The 24,868-nt window shown below is 31.6% G+C and overlaps 2 protein-coding genes across 2 annotated transcripts; one reads left to right on the plus strand and one right to left on the minus strand.

Annotated features, from left to right (window-relative positions):
* Positions 1-1,285: 1,285 nt before the first annotated feature.
* Positions 1,286-8,677, minus strand: LOC25499513 (cellulose synthase A catalytic subunit 3 [UDP-forming]). The gene is made up of 14 exons (XM_039828021.1): positions 8,654-8,677; positions 8,315-8,510; positions 6,060-6,163; positions 5,861-5,975; positions 5,573-5,750; positions 5,007-5,273; positions 4,574-4,919; positions 4,347-4,484; positions 4,059-4,184; positions 3,762-3,974; positions 3,365-3,629; positions 3,036-3,226; positions 2,367-2,717; positions 1,286-1,980 (listed from the first exon to the last, which is right to left on the minus strand). The coding sequence occupies exons 1-14, from the start codon at positions 8,675-8,677 to the stop codon at positions 1,396-1,398; spliced, it is 3,099 nt and encodes a 1,032-aa protein (XP_039683955.1). The 3' UTR covers positions 1,286-1,395.
* Positions 8,678-20,863: 12,186 nt separating this feature from the next.
* LOC25499515 (calcium-dependent protein kinase 26) lies at positions 20,864-24,868 on the plus strand. Its single transcript, XM_013594795.3, has 7 exons — positions 20,864-21,957; positions 22,800-22,943; positions 23,043-23,195; positions 23,495-23,610; positions 23,775-23,942; positions 24,047-24,271; positions 24,540-24,868. Exons 1-7 carry the CDS (start codon positions 21,090-21,092, stop codon positions 24,672-24,674), a joined length of 1,809 nt encoding a protein of 602 aa, XP_013450249.1. The 5' UTR covers positions 20,864-21,089; the 3' UTR covers positions 24,675-24,868.

The raw sequence follows: 24,868 nt of genomic DNA on the forward strand, positions 1-24,868 counted from the left end.
AGACTTTTGTATGCATTTATCTGTGTGTGCAGAGAAAACGAATGAATGGTGTATTATCAGCGACTATGTGCTAAGTTTCAATTTATTTTTTTTGTTAATATCACACGGTTCATGTAACTTCAAGATGACTCTGACTAAAATATTCACCAGCTACATCCATCCTTCCTAAAAGGTTAACACAACCAACCGGAGGATGGTTAATATAATGCAACCTGTGAGAGATGGAATCCTGCAATCCCTCAAGAGACAATAGACGACCACGAATGAGATACTGCCACCGGACAATTAGATTCAAGTACCAATCAATTCATATACCCTTTATCCCAAGCTGATTGGAGTGCAATCAAAATTCCCCAAAGCTCTGCCATCAACACTGCACAAGTCATCCCTGAAAACATCACCACACGCCGATCTCCGATCAGAGGTGATCAGCGCCCCATCAGTATTGCATTTCATGTGAGGGCACACCTGCCCCACCATATACAAATCTGCAATAAGTCCCTGAATTTGATGAATAACTGTTTGCACATCAAAGTTCCTACCAGAAAACACGTGTTGATTCCTGTCTAGCCATATACACCAAACAATCACCCCCAAAAAGCAAGTTCTTCGTTTACTTTCCGTTGACCCCCAAATAAAGTTACGCATAAGCTTCTGTATTCGGTCACAAATTCCTTTCGGTAACAGAGTAGTTTGCACAATGTATGTAGTTTGGGTAGGATGAACAGACTGGGTTCATGTGTTTTCACATTAACTCTTACGTGCTGTTGACTTTCAGATCACTGATGGCAATTTGCTGCTTTGTGGACTCGAAGTCATCTGCTGAGTATGTGACATTGTGATTCAATTACTCTGTTCTCCTAAAAGTGTTCAATTTTGTCTCCCTCGTTGAGCTAAAAAAGAATGGTACAGTAATCAATGATTAGTACTCAAGTATGAAATTGCTTACTCTAAAATTAATAGCAAATATCAACATAATGTTGCATCTATCTAAATATAGACGTAAAAGATGTGGGGCATTTTTAAAGTAATAATAATTTAATATTACATTTTCTTTTCAAAAATAATAATAATTTAATATCACATTTATTATTTAAGTATTTATGATATACGAAGATTCAATTTTTTTTTAAAAATAAACCAAGAGCATGCAAAGCATAAAAATGACGAGTTGACATTCCAGTTTGGTAAGTAATTTAATCCACACCAAAAGAGTGCACAAATAAAAAAATCTAATACGCTGCAGTATCACTGTATCAGTAATATAAGAATAAGTTTGCTTCTAACTTTAGCTCTCATGTATCTAATATAAATTGCACATAACTTAAAAATACATAACCAAATGGTTGGTATTCGATTATAATTACAATCCAAAACACCAAGCCTATGATTGTTCTAGCATCCAATTCCACACTTCTCAGCTTTAGGACCAATGACTCTTGTGGTAAACGGATCAAGACGAACCCATAACACAGATAAAACAGTTGCAAGCATGATCGACCAGAACACAACAATGGTTGGTATTCGATTCTTGCGTCCCATAAGACCTTTAAGGAAAGGGAAGAGATGAATGATTACCCAAAACGCAAAGAAAAGTTTACCAAAGATCGGACCAGATGATCGGTAACCAGCATTCACAGCATATGATACACCAGCAACAACTCCTATCAAGTTAAATATGAAAAGTGTCGTTGGAGGAACCAGAAGAAATGTCCATTTGATCTTGTACAGTTCTGCAGAGTCTCCGTTTTCATCTGATGCTTTTGAGGTCACTGTGAAGTTTGTGTCGACTCTGAATACTACTTTTACTAGACCTTGAAACACGGCCAATAAATGTGCAGACACACCACCGATCACCCAAAATTGTTCATTTCTCCACCACTCATCAATTCCAACACCGCTCCATCGTATCTCCAGGATTCCAGTTGCCATGATTGAAATAAAGAGAAGGATAAACCATAGAATTTCTATGTTGCTAACCTGCAAGCAAAATAAAATTATGTTAGATTGTTATTGTATGCTTTATTTGGAGGCAGTCACGGCAAGTCTACAAAGCACTGACACAGACTCGAACATCATACCACCACTGACACAACATATGCACCCATAATAATTTAGAAATGATGGTGCTACATAGATCCGAGTCTATAAAAAGAAAGTTTCAATTCACAAAGTCATGTTGGTTATGAAAATATTTTCTTGGAACCAAAAAACATAGGAGAATTACGATTCACTCATGATATCCTGCTTAGTATAAATTTAACAAAAGAATGATTAACTATAGTAACATTAACAATGTTTGATTGATTATACTTAATTACTTGTTTGGCTACTGGATTATATGTATGAAGAAATAAATAACAAACCTTTGGAATGATGAACTTGTTAATAAGAAGACAGACGGCTGGCAAGGAACAATACACGATAAGGGGAATGGCAGTGAGTGGATATATTGTGGTGTTAATGTATGCAACCCTTTGGAGCCACTTTAGTCTTCCACCATAACCATACCAGATAGGACAATGTCGGCTGAAAAGAATTTCAACAGAACCTAAAGCCCACCGAAGCACTTGGTTTAGCCGATCTGAAAGATTGATAGGTGCAGAACCTTTAAATGCCGGCCGCTTTGGCATGCAGTATATAGACCGCCAACCACGGGCGTGCATCTTGAATCCAGTAAGAATATCTTCTGTGACGGAACCGTAAATCCATCCTATCTGTAGAACAGAAAACAAATAGCGATTTATCTTTTGCAATTGTTATTAGTTTATAGTTTAATTTATTGGATTAGTAATCATTATGAACTATATGTTAGCAATAATCTGCTCAGCTGATAGTATTAGAATGCCATCCAAACCTCTAAGATTTATATGTTAGCAATAATCTGCTCAGCTGATAGTATTAGAATGTGACTAGTTTTTCTTTTATTCACTCACGTAGACACCGATAATAATTTAAGAAAATGAAAGTGATTGAATATAATCGCATTGTCTGTTTCTGTTACATAAAATATTGTTTAACATAAGATAACACACCTCTGTTCCCCATTCTGATTTATCCTCATAACCACAGCTGATAACTTGAATAGCCTCCTTCAGAAGCATTTCTGGAGTAACATTCTGAGGAACACCACCATTCTCCATCTGCGTAGAATCAAGAAAAACAGCCGACTGGCTGAATCTTTTCCCAAGGAGTTCTTTTGATAGTAGTGGTTTCTTATCATCAACTGAGAAAATATCCATAACAATTGCTAAATAAAAATACCTAAATCATTTTCTAGGAAAACTGTACATGTATACGATTAGGTAAACACAATTTTAACACGAGATTCAACGCTCCAAAGAAGCAATGAATGCAAGCCTACCTTCTACACCTCCTTCAATATCCTCCAGATTGAAGACGGGCACAGTTGGGTTGACATGCTTCTTAGGCATTTTCTTTTCTGATCCTTCCTTGCTAGATTTTAAGCTCTTCTTTCTACTTCCACCACAGAGTGATGATAGAAACCCAGGCTTCTTTTTTTTCAGTTTAAGAGGAGGTTCATCACCGTATAAAGCCGTCCTATTGAAGACACATCCAGTGCCGACATAAACAGGACCTTGAATGCCATCCAAACCTCTGAGATTTATCTGTTCAAGTGTCAAGTTTGAAGAAAATAAGTTATCAGAAAGAATAAAAATGGTTGAGAAATCATCAAGAATAAGAATCAAAGTAACCATACAACATCAGCAGAATCATAACAGCATGGTTAAGATACTTACCTCAAAGAAAACAGTATTACGATTGGCATATCGGTCGTTCCTATCAATACCATCAAACCTCTGTGGAAACTGGACATAGCAAACATATTTACCGAGGTTAGGATCCATCATAAAGCACATAGCTTCCCTCAAGGCCTTGCTGTTGTTTATGTAGTGATCACAATCAAGATTCAATAAGAAAGGTCCATTAGTAAGAACACCAGATACTCGAACCTGCACAGTTTATATTAGCCACAACAAGTGAGATGACTATGTCCAGATACTGAATCCATGTTGACTATTGAAAATGATACTCACAAGTGCGTTCATGGCACCAGCTTTCTTGTGATGTTGGAAACCTTGACGCTTTTCACGAGAAACATATACTAAACATGGAAGTTCATTGCCGTCGGTGTCAAGTCCTCCACTTTGGCCTAAGAAAACCTGCAGAAGATATCGAATGTAACCTTAGTAAATGACATGTTTTCACTTCTGTTTACTCATACGCAATCCGGTGCAGTTTAGAATTTAGACAATTAGAGTCCAAAAGGTTAGAGATAATATTTAGAAACAATTTACCACACTCGTCAAAAGAACTCAACCAACCTGAATCATTGCCGGATGGTCTCTGACGTTATTTCCAGGCCACGGCATTCCATCTTGCATTACCCGCCCTTCTTCCGGATCTTCTGTTGCCTTCTCAACAAGTTCATTAATACGAATTTTAAAGTCTTCATACTCTCTCTGTGAAAAGTAAAAGGAAAGTAAAATTTAAAGATACTTAAGCATGTGGCATAAATGAATGTGGAGCCAAAAAAATAATCCATTTGTACCTTCATTGCTATACGATCCTTCACAAATGATGTCTGAACTATATCCTTGAAGAAGTCAATCTTCTGCGCAAAGAACGACTCGGGTGCACGGGGTTCAATAGTATACTTCTTGCAGAAAGGAACCCATTTTCTCGCAAACTCTGATGTCTGAGCAAGAGCTTCCAATGTCAACATAGCAGCGCCGTCATCCGATACGTAGCAGGAAACCTTATCCACTGGATAATCAACTGCAAGAATTGAAAGTACAGTATTGGCAGTCACAAGCGGAGGCTCCTTTAACGGGTCAACAGTGCTGACAAAAATGTCAACAGCTGCTAGCTGGGATGGTTCTCCTTCCTGATCATATCTATACACCAGACACGTATTTTGGAATAAAAAAACATCAGATTGAAAAATAAAAAATATAAGTCACGTGAAGTTTAAAAGGTCTTACCTCAGTGCAAGTCTGTCGAGATATGTTTCACGGTTGATAGGAAGCCACTTAGGGAATTGATCCAATATCCAGGATATGGCAAAGCAAATCTCGCACATAACTGATATCAACCATAATGGATATGCACTGCGCACTGGATTGGTTATTCGATAATGCAAGAAAAAGCAAAGGATAACCAGTCGCATAACAATGACAAAGCGATATGGATTTATCTTAGAGGATCGAATAGAAACCTTCCTAGAAAGAGGTTGCCGAGCTTCATCATTCCTATATAAACAAAGAAAGCTGATATAAGCATTTTTTCGGAAAAATTTGTCTCTTAGCATAAGTCCTACTTCAAATTACTAGATACACTTGTTATTTTTCAGATATACCCCTACTTAATATTAATAACTTGGGAGACAAGAAGTCATAGTTGAACACAAAATCTATATACAACGGGGTATTTTATGAGCATTTATATATCAAATGAACATATTAAATACATTATCTATTTTTCTTAATATGCGTGAAAATCGCAAAAGGGGCTTATAATAAATGAGAGAGGTAATAAAGGAAATACTAACAACAACGAATCATCAACAGGTACATCAGATCTGGAATCAACATCTCCATCGCCTCTTTCAGAAGAAGCTTGGCTTGAGCTCATTGGAACAGCATTCTTTTCCTTCTTCATCTTCCACGCGTCAACTCTTTCTTTCCACGCTATATTTCCCAGTCCTGCATCCGCAACCCTGGTATTTGCTGCAGAAGAATATAACCAAGCATCTCAAATTACAATCATACAACTAAAGAAAGAAAAACAGCTACATAAGAAATGAAAATGAGCATAGTAAGAAGGGGTAGAAAAATACGAAATTGATTAACATCAGACGAATTTGGAAGAATCTTGACGTGCTTCCCCCCACCAACTACGGGTGATGGCGTTGAGAGCCTCTCATGGGAGGCTGCAGGACACTCTCCAGACACCTGAAATGGAAAACAGGCCAAATTTCATTCAGAGGCCAGAAGTTGAAGGAGAAAGACTGTCATTTAGGCAACTAATTGAATGACCTCTTGTCCATTTGTCGGTCGTAGAATGTGATTGTGAGAAACTTCCTTATCATAATCAAAGTCAAGAGCAACTTCATCACCATCTCCATCAACTGCAGGACTTCCTGGAATCAATAAGTAGTTTAATTAACAGCCGAAATATCACGCAAGTATAAATGACATCTTCTACAAACCATCAAGCAACTAGTAACAATAGTGCTAGTGTGATAAAGGATATATTCAATCATCGGATTCATAGAAAATAGCCTTTGTTTTAATAAAATATGAACTCATTAATAATTTGAATAATAAGGAATCCTCCTTCACATAACTTCTCAATCCTTCAAAATGTTTATTAGGGAAATCCCCTTTAAAAAGACCATGTACTGCACACCAAATAAAAGCTTAACACTTGATTTCAAACCACATGCTACATAATTCATCAATATTGAACAATTATTGTTTCATTTTGCTCTGACAGTGATGAGTATTGAATGAAACAATTGTTACCCTTAAGCCAATATTTAAGGTTATGCTATGGAGGGGATAGTTTTGAAGAGCTTACTCAAATTAAGCCTTAACGGAAAAAAATTGTTTTGAAAAGCTTTACTAGTAGTATCGTTAGTCCTAATCATGGTTCTGGTTTCATTCACCAATCAATTGTTTCAGAAAGAACAAGAAATTTCCCTACTGTTTGATAACAATGCTAACGTGTCTACCAAGAAATTAACTCAATATGTAGCATTAAGAAATTAAAAAAGTCTAAAAAACTGATACTTTAAAAACTTAAACCGAGGGAGTGTTATCAATTGCCATCAACTTTGGCACCAATAAATTAATAATGTAAATTAAATTTATGAACCGTAGTAGATGATCAATTTTGGAATCCCAACCCAGCCATATACTTTTTTTTGTTAAACTAACATGTTTATGTGCCCCTTAGTGGAAACTAATCTCACCAAGATGACTTATATCTATCTATCAATATATATATTTCTATACGAAATGATCAACCATCAAATTTTGATCAAATAGTTAGGAGACATGCATGAGTATCCACCATTTGTATCACATTACCTGATTTAGCTAAACTTGGGCTACCTATGAAAAGACCTTCCTAGACTATACAATTCGCATACAATCATATTTGTAAAACTTTTTAAACTGACATACTCTTTTTAAACCAATAAACAACAATGTATATCAAAATTGCACTCATACATTTTAGGTTTGTTCTATCAAGCACAAACACCTATAGGATTAAGCGTGTCGTAGTGTTCAACACACACGTCGGTGTCTGACACTTGTAGTACACATGTTGAAACTCCGAAAAATTTATATTAGATGGATAAAAATGGTCAAATACTATCCAATCATGTTTTAAAACTTTATAGAGAATGAAATTGCTCAATTTATATCTTTTTATAAATAATACTAATATTTGATTTTTTTTTGACAGAACTAATATTTAATTTATATATAATGAGTTTTGTTAACGAGTGTTAATGGGACACTCTTTAGGCATTCTAAATCAAATAATTCAATTTTCAATGCACTTTATTACCCAAACTTTTAAAAAAAGTTATCATTTAAAGTCATCCGGAAGCACTAGTGAACATTTCTCATATATAATAGGTTAACACACACACACACATATATATATATATATATATATATATATATATATATATATATATATATATAGCACTGCTAATTTACACCCACCTAAAAACACTAAGGTGTAAATTAGCAAGCTACATCTACTTGTATTCTACTAAATCATCATTTTGTCTTTATTAAAATTTATTTTAAATAGAAGGACAGTTTTGTAACTATCTTAAAGACATAATTGTTTTTCCTAGTTTTCGCAGAATTTCGGTTAGAGTTCGATTATTCTTCTAAAAAAAATGGAATTCATGTGCAAAAATGATGTTTTAACTAAAAAGACACAAGTGAAAATTGATTTTTCATTAAAAAAACGTTGTTGTGATTATTTAATCTTTTTTTTTTTCATGTTTACAATTGTTTATTTGAAACATAAGGTGAACGTAAATTAGTGAGGTGTGTAAACAATTTGATAAGACTTATAAAAAAAAATGTAAATGAGTAAGTGGGTGTAACTTGCTAATTTATACCTCAGTGTTTTTAGGTAGGTGTAAATTAATAGCCCCATATAACAGTGTCGGTGTTATTTTTTACATTAGCAGTGTCAATATATAATGTTTGTATCATGTGAGGTGTCGTGTCGGAGTGCATACTCTATAAGCTTTGTCTACCTTTATGCCTCTTGTATCGGGTATTACACTGAGGACAAGATTGTTTCCCATCTTCCCTTTCATCCTCATAGCAAAGCCTACAAACAGGATAAACACAAACACTGCATGCAATGAACGGTTCACCATCAACAGTCTTGCCAACATCTTTAAAACAAATCCGGCAAAGTGGAGCACTCAATGCTGCCATTGGTTTTCCCTGAGACATAATTAGAAATGACATTATAAAAAATGACAATAAGAGATCAAATAGTACAATCCAACTAATTCATCAACAATAGCATAGCATCATAAAACATTTGAAAATCATCAAATTAAATTTAAAAAACTTGTCTTACTCACCCTAGCTTCTCCTTGTAACTCCATAGTATACTCTACGTTTCTCAATATTTGATTAAAAATAAGAAAGTTAGCTTATAAAGAAATAGACGAACTTTAAAATTGGTAACATTATTATTGCTCATTAATTTTCCCTCCTATTTCTCTTTCTATATCAAGGTGAAATCAAATAATTCCTATTCTACTACCTTGAATTTCATTCCCTCAGAGAATTCTCCTATTCTTCATATCTTAACATATTCTTAATTTCCATGTTAGTTTTTTCATATTTACTCACACTCCATAATATGTTATGTTATGACTTGTTACAAAATAGCAACGTTCTTCTAAACGTGATAAAATTGTTTTTCTCGTAGATTTGATTTCAAAAAATAATTGAAAATATTTTTGTGAAGAATAATTGAAAAATAATCAATAAATGTCAGATTTATTTGTCTACATGTAAAGCGTTTACAATCCCCGTGAACTTAGTTTATTTGGTAAGGGATAATGCACAATATGTGCAGAGGTCGGGGTTCGAATTCCAGACACCCCACTTATTCATCTTTAAGGTGAATTTCTCTAGCCACTAGACTATTTAACAAAAAAAAAAAAAAACGTTTAAAAAAAAAACAATTTATAACATGCATATCATTAAATAATAAATTACTATTAAAATAGGGTGTTTAAAGAGATGCTGATTTATATTTGTATTAAATATGTTTGTAATTACTATTGTTTTTACAATTTTATCCTTTAAAAAAGAGGGTTGGCTTATGTTTTCAACATTCTATTTATTGCTGATTGAAGAAAAAGATGTATAATAAATAAGGGCATGTTTGTAAAGAAATAATTAATGTAGTTGGAAATAGATAATGAGTCTTATAAAAAGGGACAAAAAAAAATTCTCAAAAAAGGTCTTACAATTAAGGACGGAGGTAGTATTTAAAGAGATGCTGATTTTGTTTTTTTATGATAAAAAATGCTGAATTTAATGCGGAGAGATGCGTAGAATAATTTGATTTCAAAGTTAATTTTTCTAAACAAATTAGAAGTTACATTCATTATATTGATTGCCATTAACTCTATAGGTTTAGTTAACTAATGCTCTTTAAATATTCCAAAAGAAAAAATTATTAGCTTAGTTGGATTTTTGGTCCCCTAAGTAAATTGTTGTTTTCATTTTGGTCTCATAACTCATAAAATTAATATTTTGGTCCCTCAGCGTTTGCTCCGTTAATCAAAAAGATCCTTGACGGTTAACTTTAACCCTAAATGTCTATGGTGTACCAACCTTAAGAGTGGTCCACCATAAGTCCTATTAATTATTTTAATGTAAACTGTTTGATATTTTTTTTAAAGGATGACTATTGGATTACGCAAGTGTATTTTATCTTACGGTAAGTCAACAATAGGTAATTATTTTTCTCTTTCTTCATCCCCTTCCTCACTCTTGTTCATCATCTTCAACATCACATTCAACAACACCATCATCATCTTCATCATCTACCCAGAAAAATCCAGAAACATCAACCATCAACAACAACAACAACATCAACATCATCACCATGGATTTCTATCAATTCCAAACACCACTAATTCAATTAAAACTCATCTCCATTATCAAACACACAGTCAATTTAAGGAAAAAGAAAAAAAAATTCAAAATCCAGTTCCACTTCCAAATCAATAACAACCACAAATTCTCCTTACGTTGAATCCAAAATTTGAATCATGAAACACAAAGATGAAAAATCCAAATCAAAATCAATAACCAAATCCAAATCTAGTATTGTCGTACAACAACAAAATGCAAACTCAATATTGTTTAATTTTAATTTAAACAAGGGAAAAAAGTCAAATAATGCAATGTAGTTCAGTAAGACGGAAACCAATCCTTCCTCTACAAACAACGGCCACCACCGTTCTCACACAACCACTGCGTTGTCAAACAGCAACCGGCGTTTTTCCCCTCTTTAAACACCTCTTCATCTTCTCTTTCTCTTTCCCACTCGAGTCTCTCACATATCTCCCTCCGTGTTTAACAGAAAATATGGATTTCTGAGTTCGGATCTAGGTATGGAAGAAAGAATAAGGAAAGTTAATATGGGTTTGGGTATGGAAGCTGGAAGCAAGAATCTAGATATGGGTATGATTATGGTGGGATAGAAATTCAGTGGTAAGAAAGTAAGAAATAAGAAAAATGTAAGAGGAAGAAGCAAAAAATACCATGATGTAATTGATTAGAATTAGAGTGGGGTTCTAGGATTTTTGGTTCGGTGAGAGAAGAAAGGATGGTGGTTTGGTGGGTGAGTTTGGAGAGGATAGTGTGGTGTGGTTTGGTGCGTGGGTTTGGAGAGATGAGTGGGTTTAGAGAGAGATCTGGAATAAATGATGGTGTTGATGAAGATTAATTATGTTGAAGATGATGAACAAGAAGAAGAGAGAGGATGATTAGTGAAAAACATTAGGTGCTGACGGTTCACTGTTAAATACAACGGACATGCAATCAAATTGTTAAAATCAAATCAAAAAATTTAGACATTAAAAGACTAACGGAGGGGACCAAATTGACTAACGGAGCAAAACAAGAGGGACCAAAATGTTGATTTTACGAGTTATGGGACCAATATGAAAACAACAAATTACTTAGGGGACCAAAAGTTCAATTAAACCTAAATTATTCTATAAAAAAAATAAAATATTTTGATTTTCGATACATTGATTACATAAATTTTCAAAATATTAAAATTATTCTTTTATGGTGAAAAAAAATTTACAATTTAAATATCTTAAAAGTGTCCAGAATACTTACTTAATAACATTTCCCTAATTTTATGTCGTTCTTTCAAGAATGTGGATGAATTATTTTGGTGATTTATCTTTCTCTATTTTATTTTGTATTACAATTTTTAATTTAAATATACTATTTTTGATAAAAGGAAAAAAAAAAAGGATGAAGTCAAAGGAAAAATAAAAGAATAATTTGATAAAAGAAGACATGTAATTTTTAACTAATTTGGTTGATGAACCAAGTTTAACGAATAAATTGTCGAATTAAGTCTCAAACTTTATTCAACTGATTCAGTTCATTGTCAGTTCTATTCATAAATAAAGATATTAAAGTCACCGTCGAACGCTTAATGTGGTACATATTCCAAAAAAGATTTATGTTTTTTTGTTTCTTTCTTTAGAATACAAGATTTATAGTCTTTTACTTTTGGATGATCAATATCTAATTTGTAATAATTTCTTCAATTAACAACCAAATATATATATATATATATATATAGAAGATGTATCATGTGAGAATGACAACTTTATATGAGAATGTGAGAATATATTATCAACCACTGGATTCAAAATGAAGGGCTAAGATTAAAACACTCCGCTAAAGTAATCATGTGACCAATTTTCACATACTCTCTCGTAACTGTTCAACTATCCAGCACCACCACCGCTTCATCTTTCCAGCAGCTATCACTGATTCACCATTGATGATGCATACGTAAACAAACCTGCTACCCTCTTTTATGATACCATCAATCATTTGCTCATCTACATAATGGTGGATTTGTTCTTTATGTTCTTTTCTATCTTCCAGTTCATGATATATCTCATTTTCCAATTTTATGTGAACATTTTGTTTTAGATTCCTCTTCAAATATGAATTATATCTCTCATAGTTTATTAATTAAACAAACATCCCTTAAAAAAAATTACAGAGCTTAGAATGTGTACCAATCTATGAACAACCCACTTTCTTGTAATTTGTCCATAGATAGGGGAAGTGAATTTCATTTGGAGGAAGATTAAAGTGTGTGGACCATCGCTGCCTTCATTCATCACACTCTTCACCACCATTAACACACACAAACAGATCTGAATGGTTTTTTACAATTTTTTTTAATTGTAAATAAAGTGGTTTATAGGAAATCTTTGAGCAACTAATCCTACTAGATATTAATTTGGTACTAAATAATTTTTCGGTTAAGAATTAGGGATTGGCAATTGAAATGGTTCAGAGCTTTGCAATTGAAACCAGGGATTTCAAAACTAACAAAATCAACAAAGCAGAAATGGAAAAAGAGAGAGAGAAAGAAAGGCAGCGATGGTCACTAGATTGTAAAAACCCAGTTAAGAATCATGAGATGAAAAGAAGGTTGAGAAAGGATGGTCCCGGTGAGAAGAAGAAGAAACGTAGAGGCAGGTTTGGGAGCTGTGTTAGAACCTGGTGATAAAAAGAAGGCAGCGATGGTCCATGTTATGTTTATTTTGGTACATTAAATCTAAGCCTTTCATTTTAATCTAAAGGGTTGACAATGTATTCTCACATTCTCAAATAAAGAAGTCATTCTCATTAGATATGTCCTCTATATATATATATATATATATATATATATATCTCATTCCATTGTTTATATTTTTGGAGAAATGATATTTGTACAACCACTTTATGACAACTTTCTCTCTCATACTTACATCATATTTTTACTCTCTCTCTTACTTTTTCTCTCTCTCTCCATTGTTTTTTACCAATGAAAAGGGAGAAAATGAAGGTTGTCAAATAGGTTGTACCAAATGGTTGTTCAACTATTCATAAATATATTGAAATTGCAAACTTATATCTCTCTCTATGTATCTTTTGTTAATAATTTCATGGATAATTTGGTTAACGAAAGTCACATTCAAAGACCAAACTTTCAAAGAAGGCATTCGATAACTAAACTCTCTAACAAAAAGACATATTCAACAATTAAACTAACTAACAAAAATACATATAAAAAAAAAAAAAAAGGAATTTTATAACTTTAATATCAACTGCATGATTCACAAAGTGACAAAACAGTTAGTACTACATAAAATAGTACAGAATATGAGATAATAGTATTAGACAAAATATAATTTATTTATTTTTTGGTAGTATGACAAGACATAATTTTATCTGTACAAATAAATAACCGGCAAAGCTGGCGGATGAATTCCTGTTAGTAAATTAACAAAATCTGACCTGACCAAAAAAAAAATATTAACAAAATCTGGAACGTCCATTCTATATTTGTCATTCCTCCTTCGTCGTTGGATTTCCTCGTACGCGTTTCTTACTATGTTTTTCACACACATTGACACCTTCAAAATTAAAATTAAAATCAAACCATTTATCGTATTTTCTATAATGAATAGTGATATTTGTACATCTATTTGTTACAACTTTTATAATAACTTTGTTTTTCTCTTCTAAGATTGGTCAAAAACAATGGAGAGAGAAAAAAGAAGAGAGAATAAATACATAAAATTGTTAAAAAATAGTTGACCAATAAAAAGAAAGAAAAAAGAAATTGTCACAAAAATTGTATCAAATGATTGTTCAAATATCACTACTCTTTCTTTATCTCCCAAAACTTGGCACTTTTTCATATCTCGACAAATTCTTACTTTCCATGTTTACTCACACTCCATCATATTGTGAGTTGTCATCATTCATGATCTTAAATAGAAACCCTTTTCCTTATTCTTTTTTCATTATAAACCGTGTTTTAGGATGCAAAACGAGATCCTTAAAAAAAAAAAAAAAAAAAAAAAAAAGGATGCAAAATGAGAAATTTATTATTGACATGAAAAATGAATGCCGATCTTGGATTAAAACGAGATATAATTTTTCTTTAAAAAAAATAGCATGGGGTATTTGTTTCAAGTTATATTTATAGATTCTTGCGAATAAAATTATAAAAATGTATATGCCTATATTTGTTATAAGTTTACTAAATTTTATTCTCGAATATAAAATGTTCATGAGAATAAAAAAGTTTTCCCAAAGAAAATGGTGGGAATAAAGTTCTCATGGAGATGAGAATAAAATTATGTGTAATTACCTATTATATTTCCTATCTTTAATGTTCTTTAGAATATTATAATGTTAACCAAACATATTTTTCTAAATACCTTAAAATAAAATTCCTATCTTTATATTCCGATAAATGTTATTCATAGAAATCAATTTGGTACACTTTAAACAAACAAACCCCATATTTTAATTTCTCTATAATGATAAAACAAAAAAACAGAAGTTCCATTTTTTTTTTTGGTCAACAGTAGTTCCGTTTTACATGACCTTTTTTTCAACCTCTTTCTTTACGATTTTAAGAAGAAGGCAGACCAAACACAATTTAAATTAAACACTTAATAGAAAAAAGTATTTTTTTCCTGCCTCTTTCTTTACGATTTTAAGGAGAAGGCAGACCAAACACAATTTAAATTAAACACTTAATAGAAAAATGTTTTTTTTTAATAAAGAAAAAAGCTTGTAGTATAAATTATTAACGGTGTTTTTTCTACGAAATTATTAACGGTATTTTTTTCACTCTTTTTATTGCGCTTTTGAAAATTATTAACTGTATTTTTTCTATGAAATTTTAATTTGGATTAAAACTAAAAATATAAATGTTTGCTGCTTTCAAGTTATAGCAAAACTAATTATCACTATCTATTTCAATGACACCAACAATATAACAAAAAAAAAATCTAATTTTTTTTAATGACACAAACAACGATTTTTATTATAGAAAAAGTTGTTTAAGGATTTAATTGGGATAATGAAAAAGTGGTAAAGTGAAAAAGTTGTTTAAGGATTTAATTGGGATAATGAAAAAGTTGTTTGCTGCCATTGGTTTTCCGTGAGAAATAATTAGAAACGACGATAAGAGATCAAATAGTACAATCCAAGTAATTCATAACAACAACATAGCATCGTAAAACATTTGAAGAAATCATCAAATCAAATTTAAAAAACTTGTTTTACTCACCCTAGCTTCTCCTTGTGACTTACTCGTTTGCTTATAAAGAAAAAGACGAACTTTAAAATTGGTAACATTATTATTGCTCATTAATTTTCCCTTCTATTTCTCGTCTTATATTAAGGGTGAAATCAAATAATTTCTATCCTACTACTTGTTTCATTCCGTCAGAAAATTTTCTCTACTTCATATGTTAAACAGATGTTTAGTTTCCATGTCTACTCACACTCCATAATGTTATGAGTTGGCACATTAAAAAACTTAAATAGCAACCTTCTTCTAAGACGTAGGGTAACCGTTGGAGGAGAAAGGAAAGAGAAGATGTAATATTATCTCCTCGCTCACTCTCTATCTCCATGATGTATCCACTTTATGTGAAATTTGGTGCACTTGATTTTTTTTTTGTTTTTTTGCTATGGCCATGCTATTTAGTGATATATGATGGTGTAAATTGTCTTTTTGTTTGAGAAGAATAACTATTTTTTTAAGCAAAAAATAAGTATATATATATATATATATATATATATATATATATATATGACATATCAAGTAAGAGCACTAGTTATTATGAGATATGAGAGGAATAAATATAGACCTTTGGATTAAAATGAAAGGGGGTAGATTAAAAGGTCCACGTGAAGATTCACGTGCTAGTCTTTTTATTTCAACGCGCCTCCTAATCTTCTTCTTCTTTGTTCTCTGCTTCTGTCTCACTGATGCAAACCTGATCTGATTTTGCCTGCTCCCTAATTCATTTGTTTGAAAGCCAAAAATTATGTCGTGAAACAAAGAAGAAAAAAACCAAAAGATTGAAAATCATTTTGTAAATTGGATTCACATTCCATTTCTTCAATCTCCCTCAGCTGAAACGTATTTCGCTCATCACATCAGATTCACTATCGGTTGCATGTTAGACAAATCAAATTGATTTCAGTGACTCAAGTTTTGAATTCTTATAGAGAAATTTCAGTTTCCATTGCTTACGATAGACAAAATAAGAAAACCAATTTGACTTTTCAACTTTATGAAATTTCACTTTCCATTGCTTTTGTGGTTGTTGTTCGGCCTTTGGGGCTGGTAATGTTTTTTTTTTTCTTTCTTCCCTTACACACTAACGAAGAACAATTGTGAAGAAAGCAACAAATCCTAAATTTACAAATTGAGATTTAAGGATCGTGAATGGGGTTGTTGGTTCATGGAGAATCCAAGAGAAACTTATAAATCTTTAACTCAATGATTTGTGCTTTTACTCAATCAATTTCTTTTACACCTAAAGCTTTCATTATATTTCAATTCCTTGTAAAAGGTGATTCTTATTTTAATTAAAAATTAGATTTGGTGCATCAAAATTGCTTGCCCAAGATAAAAATCACATTTGAAAGAAAAAAGAAACCCTAACAGGGAGATGAGAAGGCGAGAGAAGAAAGCAAAGTTGGAAATGAAGGGAATGAAACAAATTATAGGCTGCAATTTTAAAAATGAAGCAACACAATAAAGATGGATTCAAGGGTTGTGATTTAATCCTCTCACCCTCTCATTTAAAAGGTCCTCTCATTTGAAATGTCCTATATATATATATATATATATATATAAGCTTGTAGAAAGTATAAAGTCTCGAAAGTAAGGCAACAAAGAGAAGATGTCATTAACAATTGGAGTAGAATTGGCTCTCCATCCGCCAAAAAGAAATTTAGAGTAATACTAAATTTGTTATAAAAGTATATGTTAGTATTTAGAGGAGTAATGAAAGAATAGATGAAGACTTGTGAGAATAGCTCTCTTATTGGGATATTGCATTGTATATGTAGGGGTTGATGTTCGAACTTAGTAATCCACGTTTATTCACCCTAAGAGGTGAATATAATGCCACTGCGCTACTTGACTCAAACAAAAATGACGAAGGAAAATGAAAGACCAAAAAAATAATTAATTTTGTTGTTTTTTTGTTTAATTTTAAAGTGGTAACTGATATAATTTATAATTTATTAATAAAATAATAGAATGTTACAAAGATTTATATGGTTATTTAAATAGTTTTATTAAAAGGATGGTTATTTAAATAGTTATTTGATAGATAATAGATACATAATACATAAATTTAATGGAGGCTAAAATTTGTAATCGCTTTGTATTTCTAACATATATAATATTTAATATCTCATGATATGCATGATCAAAAAAGTCATATTTAATATATGAAAAATAAGAAATATATGTATCCTTTGCATGATTTATTATTGTTTCTTGGAAATAGTTGGTTGTGTTGTTTGTTATTAAAATACACATGACTTCATTCGTCGTGCCTACTTCATGATAATGAGATAAATTTGATTTAGATGTAGGAAGTTGGTTTGATGGTAATTTGGTGAGTGTGGTGGGTGATTGAAATACTCTAGATGGGATGCCATCCAAAATGTTAAATATTGTTGACGGTGGCGCTCTTATCAGAACATTTACAGAATATGAGGTTAAACAAGCTATTTGGTAACAACTTTAAAAGTCTTGGATCAAAAAATGTTAAATTTGGATTCATCAAAGATTTCTAGGGGATTCTGAAAAATGATTTCTTGTGGTTTGTTAATGAGTTTCATAGAAACGGTAAATTGTTAAAGGGGGTGAATTCTACTTTCATTGTTTTAATCCCAAAGGTTGAGAGTCCTCAAAATATGTCAGAGTTTCGTCAAATTTCTTTAATAAGGTGTATGTATAAGGTGTTAGCAAAGATATTAGAAAATAGATTGCACGGTGTTATTAGCCTAGTTATCTTGGGTTCTTAATCCTCTTTAGTCAAAGATAAGCAGATTTTGGATGATATTTTGGTTGCGAATGAAGTGGTTGATGATGCGTAAGTTAAAAAAATAGTTATTATTGTTTAAAGTTGATTTTGAAAAAGCATGTGACAATAAGAGATCAAATAGTACAATCCAAGTAATTTATTAACAATAGCATAACATCATAAAACATTTGAAAATCATCAAATCAAATTTAAAAACTTGGTTTTACTCACCCTAGCTTCTTCTTGCGACTCCATAGTACACTCTACTAGACTTTCTCAGATATCAATAAAAGATCAAATAGTAAAATTAGAATATAGAGTAAATTACACTACCATCCCTTCAAAGATGCTTGAATTACACTTCCCTCATCTCTTATGTTAAAATATACATTCTCCTCCTCTTTTATTCAAAACATATTGGAAAATATTTCACTCCTCTCCCTTGAGAGAAGCTTGAATTACATTCCCCTCCCCTCTTATGTTAAAATCTACGCTTTAGTCCCTCAATATTTTTTTTTATTTATTTCTAATAATCTAGCTAAAAAATAATCTAACACACCTCAAAGAAAAATAGCATTGTGGGTTCATTTTAATATAATCAAATTTTGAATACATATCTTTCTCAATTTTTTATTCACAATTTCATTAACATATAGTTTTAAACCCTATTATAAAATATGAAACAACCCAAAATAAAATTAAAATATGTGAAAAAAAATACTAAAGTTGACTAAGTATGGTTATTTAAAAGTGAATTTTATACTCTAAATTATAAAATTAATAACAAAATATTTAAATTTAATTTTCATTGACATTTAGGTTATAAAAAACGAATTTATATTTTTTAAATAGTGAATTAAAATTAATATATAATATAAAAATATTTATTTATGTAAAAATATATTAAAGTGTAGTCCATATTTAATTATTAAGGAATGACATTGTAATTCAAGCATTTTATAGGAGATGAGAGTATAAATTTTACTTTTCAAGGAAAACGAGTGTATATTTTAATATAAGATAAGAGGGAAATGTAATTCAAACATCTTTGAGGGAAAAGAAATGTAATTTACTCTAGAATATATGATTAGAAATAAAAGTTAGTCGTTTGCTTTTAAAGAAAAAGACAGACTCTAAAATTGGTAACTATATTAGTGCTCATTAATGTTTCCTTCCTATTTCTTGCCTTATGTTAAGGTGAAATCAAATAATTCCTATCCTACTACCTTTGGTTTCATTTCTTCAGAAAATTTCCCTCTACTTCGTATCTTAAACACTCCTATTTAAGTTCTTGAATGTGCCAAATTGGATGCATATTTTCTCATAGACTTTTATATCAGAAAATAATAATTGAAAAAAACAATTTTGAACATTAGTATTGGATGCATACCATGTAATAATAAATTATTAAACAGGGTGTCGTGTTTTTTTTTTCCTTTCTTTCTTTCATACGAGATTATAAAAACTTGAAAAAATGATCTTTGTTTTTTTCCTCTACATTCTTTTAATCACTTGCTGTTATGCATTATTATGTACGATAAATTGTCACTGTACAAGGTTTGTATGATACACTTTACTGGATTATTATACTAGTCTTTTTTTTAAAGAAATTCATCGTCCAACTATAATTTTGATATAGAAGTTCTTCTAACATTCCCCTGTCCCTATCTAGCTCCGCCACCGATTACATGGATGAATGATCCCGTCTTGTGCGAGGGTGGAACTCTGTTGATTAATATTCTCCATTTTTTCTTCATAAATTGTGATTTCAAATCGGATTATTTATTACTATTATTATTGATATTATTCATAATTTTTCTAATTAAATTTGATTGATGCAATTTTTTTATAAAAATAAACAATATTTATCTGTTCAAATTGATAGAGTACATGGATATATTACAAATTCAAAGTCACCAAAAACAAAAACGATGAATACGTAAACAAACTCACATTATCCATGTTAATATCATAAAATGAAATAAAGAGTACTTATGTTTATAAATATGACTATATTCATTTTTAAAAAAATGATTATATTTAAGTATTCGGAATAATCTTACCTCTGAATCTGCAACGTTGATATCGCAAAAGTCATTATGCGACATACGTTGACGGTGTCTAAAATTACTTGTAATAAAAAATTACTTATATGGCTGAAATTTTTTGAGAAAACTATATCACTTAGTATCAGTTATTTAAATTTTAATTACTATATTTTTTAATTCTTTCAATCAAAATTAATTTAAAGTTGATAAGATTTGATTTGAAATTAAAATAAAAAATATTTGATTAGGTGAAAAAAGATACAGTATATTTAATTTAATACTAGTATGTAATTGATCGATTAATTTAAAAAGAAATAAATAACCGGCAAAGCCGGCGGATGAATTGTATTAGCAGCAGAATCTGAACCATTCCTGTTTGTAAAATTACAAAATCTGGAACGTCCATTCTAGATTTACTCATTCCTCCATTGCCATTGGATTTCCTCGTACGCGTTTTTGAAACATTCTCTCCTCTCTAATTTCCTTCATATTTCCTCATACAACCAACCAAGAAGAGAATTTCTTTCTCTTCTTATAATAAATAAAAACTTTGCAACTTGCAATTACTACGTTTTTCACACACATTTGACACCTTCAAAATCAAAATTAAAATCAAACCATTTATTAGTTTCCATAATGGGTTTCTTTCTCTCAGAGAATCTCGCAATTCTTCATATCTTAACAGATTTTTACTTTCCATCTTTACTCACACTCCCATTATGTTGTGAGTTGTCACGTTGATGACCTTATTAAATAGAAACCTTTTCTCTATTCCTTTCTTTTTTTATGAGGTTTCTTCAGAATTTAGAAACTTGTTTTTTGATTCATAAAAGAAACCCAACATGGGAAACAACTGTGTTGGACCTAGAAGAACCTATGAACATGAAAGTTTTCAAACTTCATTTTGGTGGCCATGGTCATTGTCATGGTCATATCCAATCAACCAAACACAAATTTCAGTTTCACAAAACACAAATTCTTCACAAACCTATCAACAAAACCCACCACATGTTCACAAAATTGAGAACAAAGACATGAAGACACTTCAGTCTAATACTGCTTCAGACAGACAAACTAGCATATCACAAGAAGATGCAGAACCAGTTACACAGTTGAAGGAAAAAGCTACACCAACAAAAACAATGATGTCAAAAAATATTAATATTAGGAGGGTAACACCAAAAAGTGCAGGTCTTCGAGCAGAATCGGTTTTGTTGACAAACAATGGTCCTTTTAGGGAATTTTATAAGTTAGGAGATGAACTTGGGAAAGGAAAGTTTGGAACTACTTCACTTTGTTTGGAGAAATCAACCAGGAAGACATACGCATGCAAAGCAATACCAAAGGTAAAATTGTTTAGAGAGAATGATATAGAGGATGTGAGGAGGGAGATTGAAATAATGCATCACTTAGTTGGGATTCCAAATGTGATATCAATAAAAGGAGCTTATGAAGATCCGGTCGTTGTTTATATTGTAATGGAATTATGTGAAGGAGGTGAGTTGTTTGACAGGATTGTGGAAAGGAGACATTACACCGAGAGAAAGGCTGCTAAACTCGCAAGAACGATTGTTAATGTTGTTGAGGCTTGTCACTCACGTGGAGTTATGCATCGTGATCTTAAGCCTGAAAATTTCCTTTTTGTTGATGGAGATGAAGATTCCACTCTTATGGCAATTGATTTTGGACTGTCCATTTTCTTCAAACCAGGTTTGGAAATAATCCCCTTCTCCAAATTATACCAATCTCTAACCATTGTTCTTTTGTGAGCTTCAAAGTTCGTTTTCTAGCTACTTATTTTAATCAAAGTTTAATTACTTTTTTCCAGTAAACTGCCTTATACTATCAACAAACTATACTCAATCATATGTGTGAATTTAAAAGTAGTCATTCATAAAATGTGGGTTAGTGACTTTAGTAGTAGTTATACTTAAAAGTTGGATTAACCCTTAAATAAACGGCTCGTAAAAGGAAGACTACACCTGCTTATAAACATATTTTATGCCTTATCTCATTCAATGTTGGACTCTTAACACCTTTGGGATTAGAAATTTGGAGCATGACCCAAGTGCCCCAAAAGCAATGACTTGATGATGTGCAATTGATTGAAAGTGTAATTTTTTTTTTACACTTGTACGAATTAAATCTTTTTAATCATTAGCAGGATTACACTTACAGCAGCACAATTTACTTTATATTATCGAACTTGTTAAGCCTCTAGTCAAAACCATATCTTTTAGGATGCAATCGGGCAGACAAATTAGGATGAATAAGGATGGATTAAAGCGAGATACATTTTTTTGAAAAAAGGTATAGTTTAATTTCTCTACAATGATAAAACTAAAAAACAGAAGTTATTAACCAGCTTGTCAAAGCCTATATGAATCTCTTAAAACAACACAAAAACTCAAAGCGCCTAGTTGTTAATACCTTCCAAAAGAGTGGTGAACCACTCATGGAATAAGCACGGATACAGTCTTCTTCTTTTTTTATACCTACTATTGGTGTAATGATCATATATAGTCTTTGTTACTAACAATCTTCTTTTACAGGGGAAAAATTTAGTGATTTTGTCGGAAGTGCTTATTATGTTGCACCTGAGGTTATAGAAGAGTGTTATGGGCCAGAAGCTGATGTATGGAGTGCAGGTGTGATCATATACATTCTCTTATGTGGAACACCTCCCTTTTATGGTGGTAAGATATCTTCACGATCTTTTCTTTTTGTTTCATTTCTTTTCCCTTTTTTTGTTTCATATAATAATAGAGGATTTTGATTATGTTCTTTGGTAATAGAATTGGATCGAGAGATATTTGATGAGGTTTTACATGGTGAAGTTGATTTCTGTTCCGATCCTTGGCCAAGTATATCTGAAAGTGCCAAAGACTTGGTTAAGAAGATGCTTGATAGAGATCCTAAAACACGAATTAAAGCTCATGAAGTTCTAAGTAAGTTTCACTACTCTTTTTTCTTTTTTAAATTATGAAATTAGTGAAACATATTTCATATTTTTACATTTAAGTATCGTTAGATTCAATACACATTTTGATATTTTCTTTATTCTAGTGCTTTTTATTGTTTATGGTTGTTGCATCTTCAGCTATTGCAATTGTTTTTAAGAAGAAAAAATAAATAAACATTTAGCGCTTGATTTTTCATCACTAAATCTGTCGCATTAATTGTTTAATTATGCAGAACATGAATTTTTGTTACTAAATTGTGAATGATGATGTTCCAATCTTCTTAGGTCACCCTTGGATTCAGGTTGATGGAGTTGCTCCAGACAGGCCTCTTGATTCTGCAACTTTGAGTCGTCTAAAGCAATTTTCTGCTATGAACAAGCTCAAGAAAATGGCTCTTAGAGTTAGTACCTTTTCTATCACATGACTATCTGTCACACTGAGAGTATATGTTTTCTATTTTTTGCAATACTAGTAGATTGCTATATATTGAATCTTATTAGCAAAGTTGAATACGTTAACCTTCAAATTGCGCTCTTGTAATATTTCCCATAATCTTCCACACAGGTTATCGCAAAAAATCTTTCTGAAGAAGAAATTTCTGGGTTGAAAGAATCGTTTAAGACGATAGATACAGACAATACTGGTCAAATTACCTTTGAAAAACTCAAGGTTGGACTGAAAAAGTTTGGTGCCAATCTCTCTGAATCCGAAATTTTTGATCTAATGCAAGCTGTAAGTATTAAATCAAAAATCATCGTCAATTCCCTAAATGTTACACAGCAAACATTATTATTATTATTATAATCCTTTTGTCCCAATTTTGTTACTTATTGTAGGCAGATATTGATAACAATGGCATGATTGACTATGGAGAATTCATAGCTGCAACGTTGCATTTAAACAAAGTTGACAAAGAAGATCATTTAGTTGCAGCTTTCTCATATTTTGATAAAGATGGAAATGGCTACATCACTCAAGACGAGCTTCAACAAGTTTGTAAAGAATTTGGTATGAAGGATGTCCACTTTGAGGAAATGATCCGAGAAGCTGATCAAAATAATGTGAGTACATATTACAATGTTATGTGCTTCCATTTTCGAACAACTGAATGAAAAGTTCATTGTGTCTATTCATGAGGTGTCAGCTCACTAGTAAGAGTTTGACCTTGTAACCTCAAGAAACGAGTCCAATTTTCATGTACAAACTAATAATATATTCTCCTTCTCCAATATTTTATATTAAAGAAATATTTAATATTCTAAATAATGCCTTTTAAGATCTCATACATGTTTTGATGATTTTGGTATGTTCATTGTTTTACCCTTTCAGGATGGACAAATAGACTACAATGAATTTGTGGCTATGATGCAGAGAGGCAATGCAGATTTAGAAAATAATAGTGTAAAGTGTAGCACTAGCTTTAACATTGGATTAGGGAAGACAAAGACACTATCAATATGTTAGGAAGACAGGCACTATCAGTAATAGTGATGTAAAGTGTAACTCTAGGTTTAACATTGAATTTTTCTTCCTTTAGAAAATTAATTAACAATCTTGACTATTATTGTGTAAAAAAGTTGGTAGGTTTGTTTCATGGGTTTTGACATGTTATGTAAATTACTATAGGAAACATTATCTTGTCAACTGCCTTTGAGTTT

The sequence above is a fragment of the Medicago truncatula genome, chromosome 7, assembly GCF_003473485.1.
Source record: "Medicago truncatula cultivar Jemalong A17 chromosome 7, MtrunA17r5.0-ANR, whole genome shotgun sequence".
NCBI classification, from domain to species: domain Eukaryota; kingdom Viridiplantae; phylum Streptophyta; class Magnoliopsida; order Fabales; family Fabaceae; genus Medicago; species Medicago truncatula.

Coding starts and splice junctions, on each gene's coding strand:
- LOC25499513 (XM_039828021.1), bottom strand. CDS start 8,677: ATGGAGTTACAAGGAGAAGCTAGG. Junction 6,164..8,314: donor CCGATACAAGAGGCATAAAG/GTAGACAAAGCT, acceptor TATTGATTCCAG/GAAGTCCTGCAGTTGATGGA. Junction 5,751..5,860: donor GTCTGATGTTAATCAATTTC/GTATTTTTCTAC, acceptor ATTCTTCTGCAG/CAAATACCAGGGTTGCGGAT.
- LOC25499515 (XM_013594795.3), top strand. CDS start 21,090: ATGGGAAACAACTGTGTTGGACCTAGAAGAACCTATGAACATGAAAGT. Junction 21,958..22,799: donor GTCCATTTTCTTCAAACCAG/GTTTGGAAATAA, acceptor CTTCTTTTACAG/GGGAAAAATTTAGTGATTTT. Junction 22,944..23,042: donor AACACCTCCCTTTTATGGTG/GTAAGATATCTT, acceptor CTTTGGTAATAG/AATTGGATCGAGAGATATTT.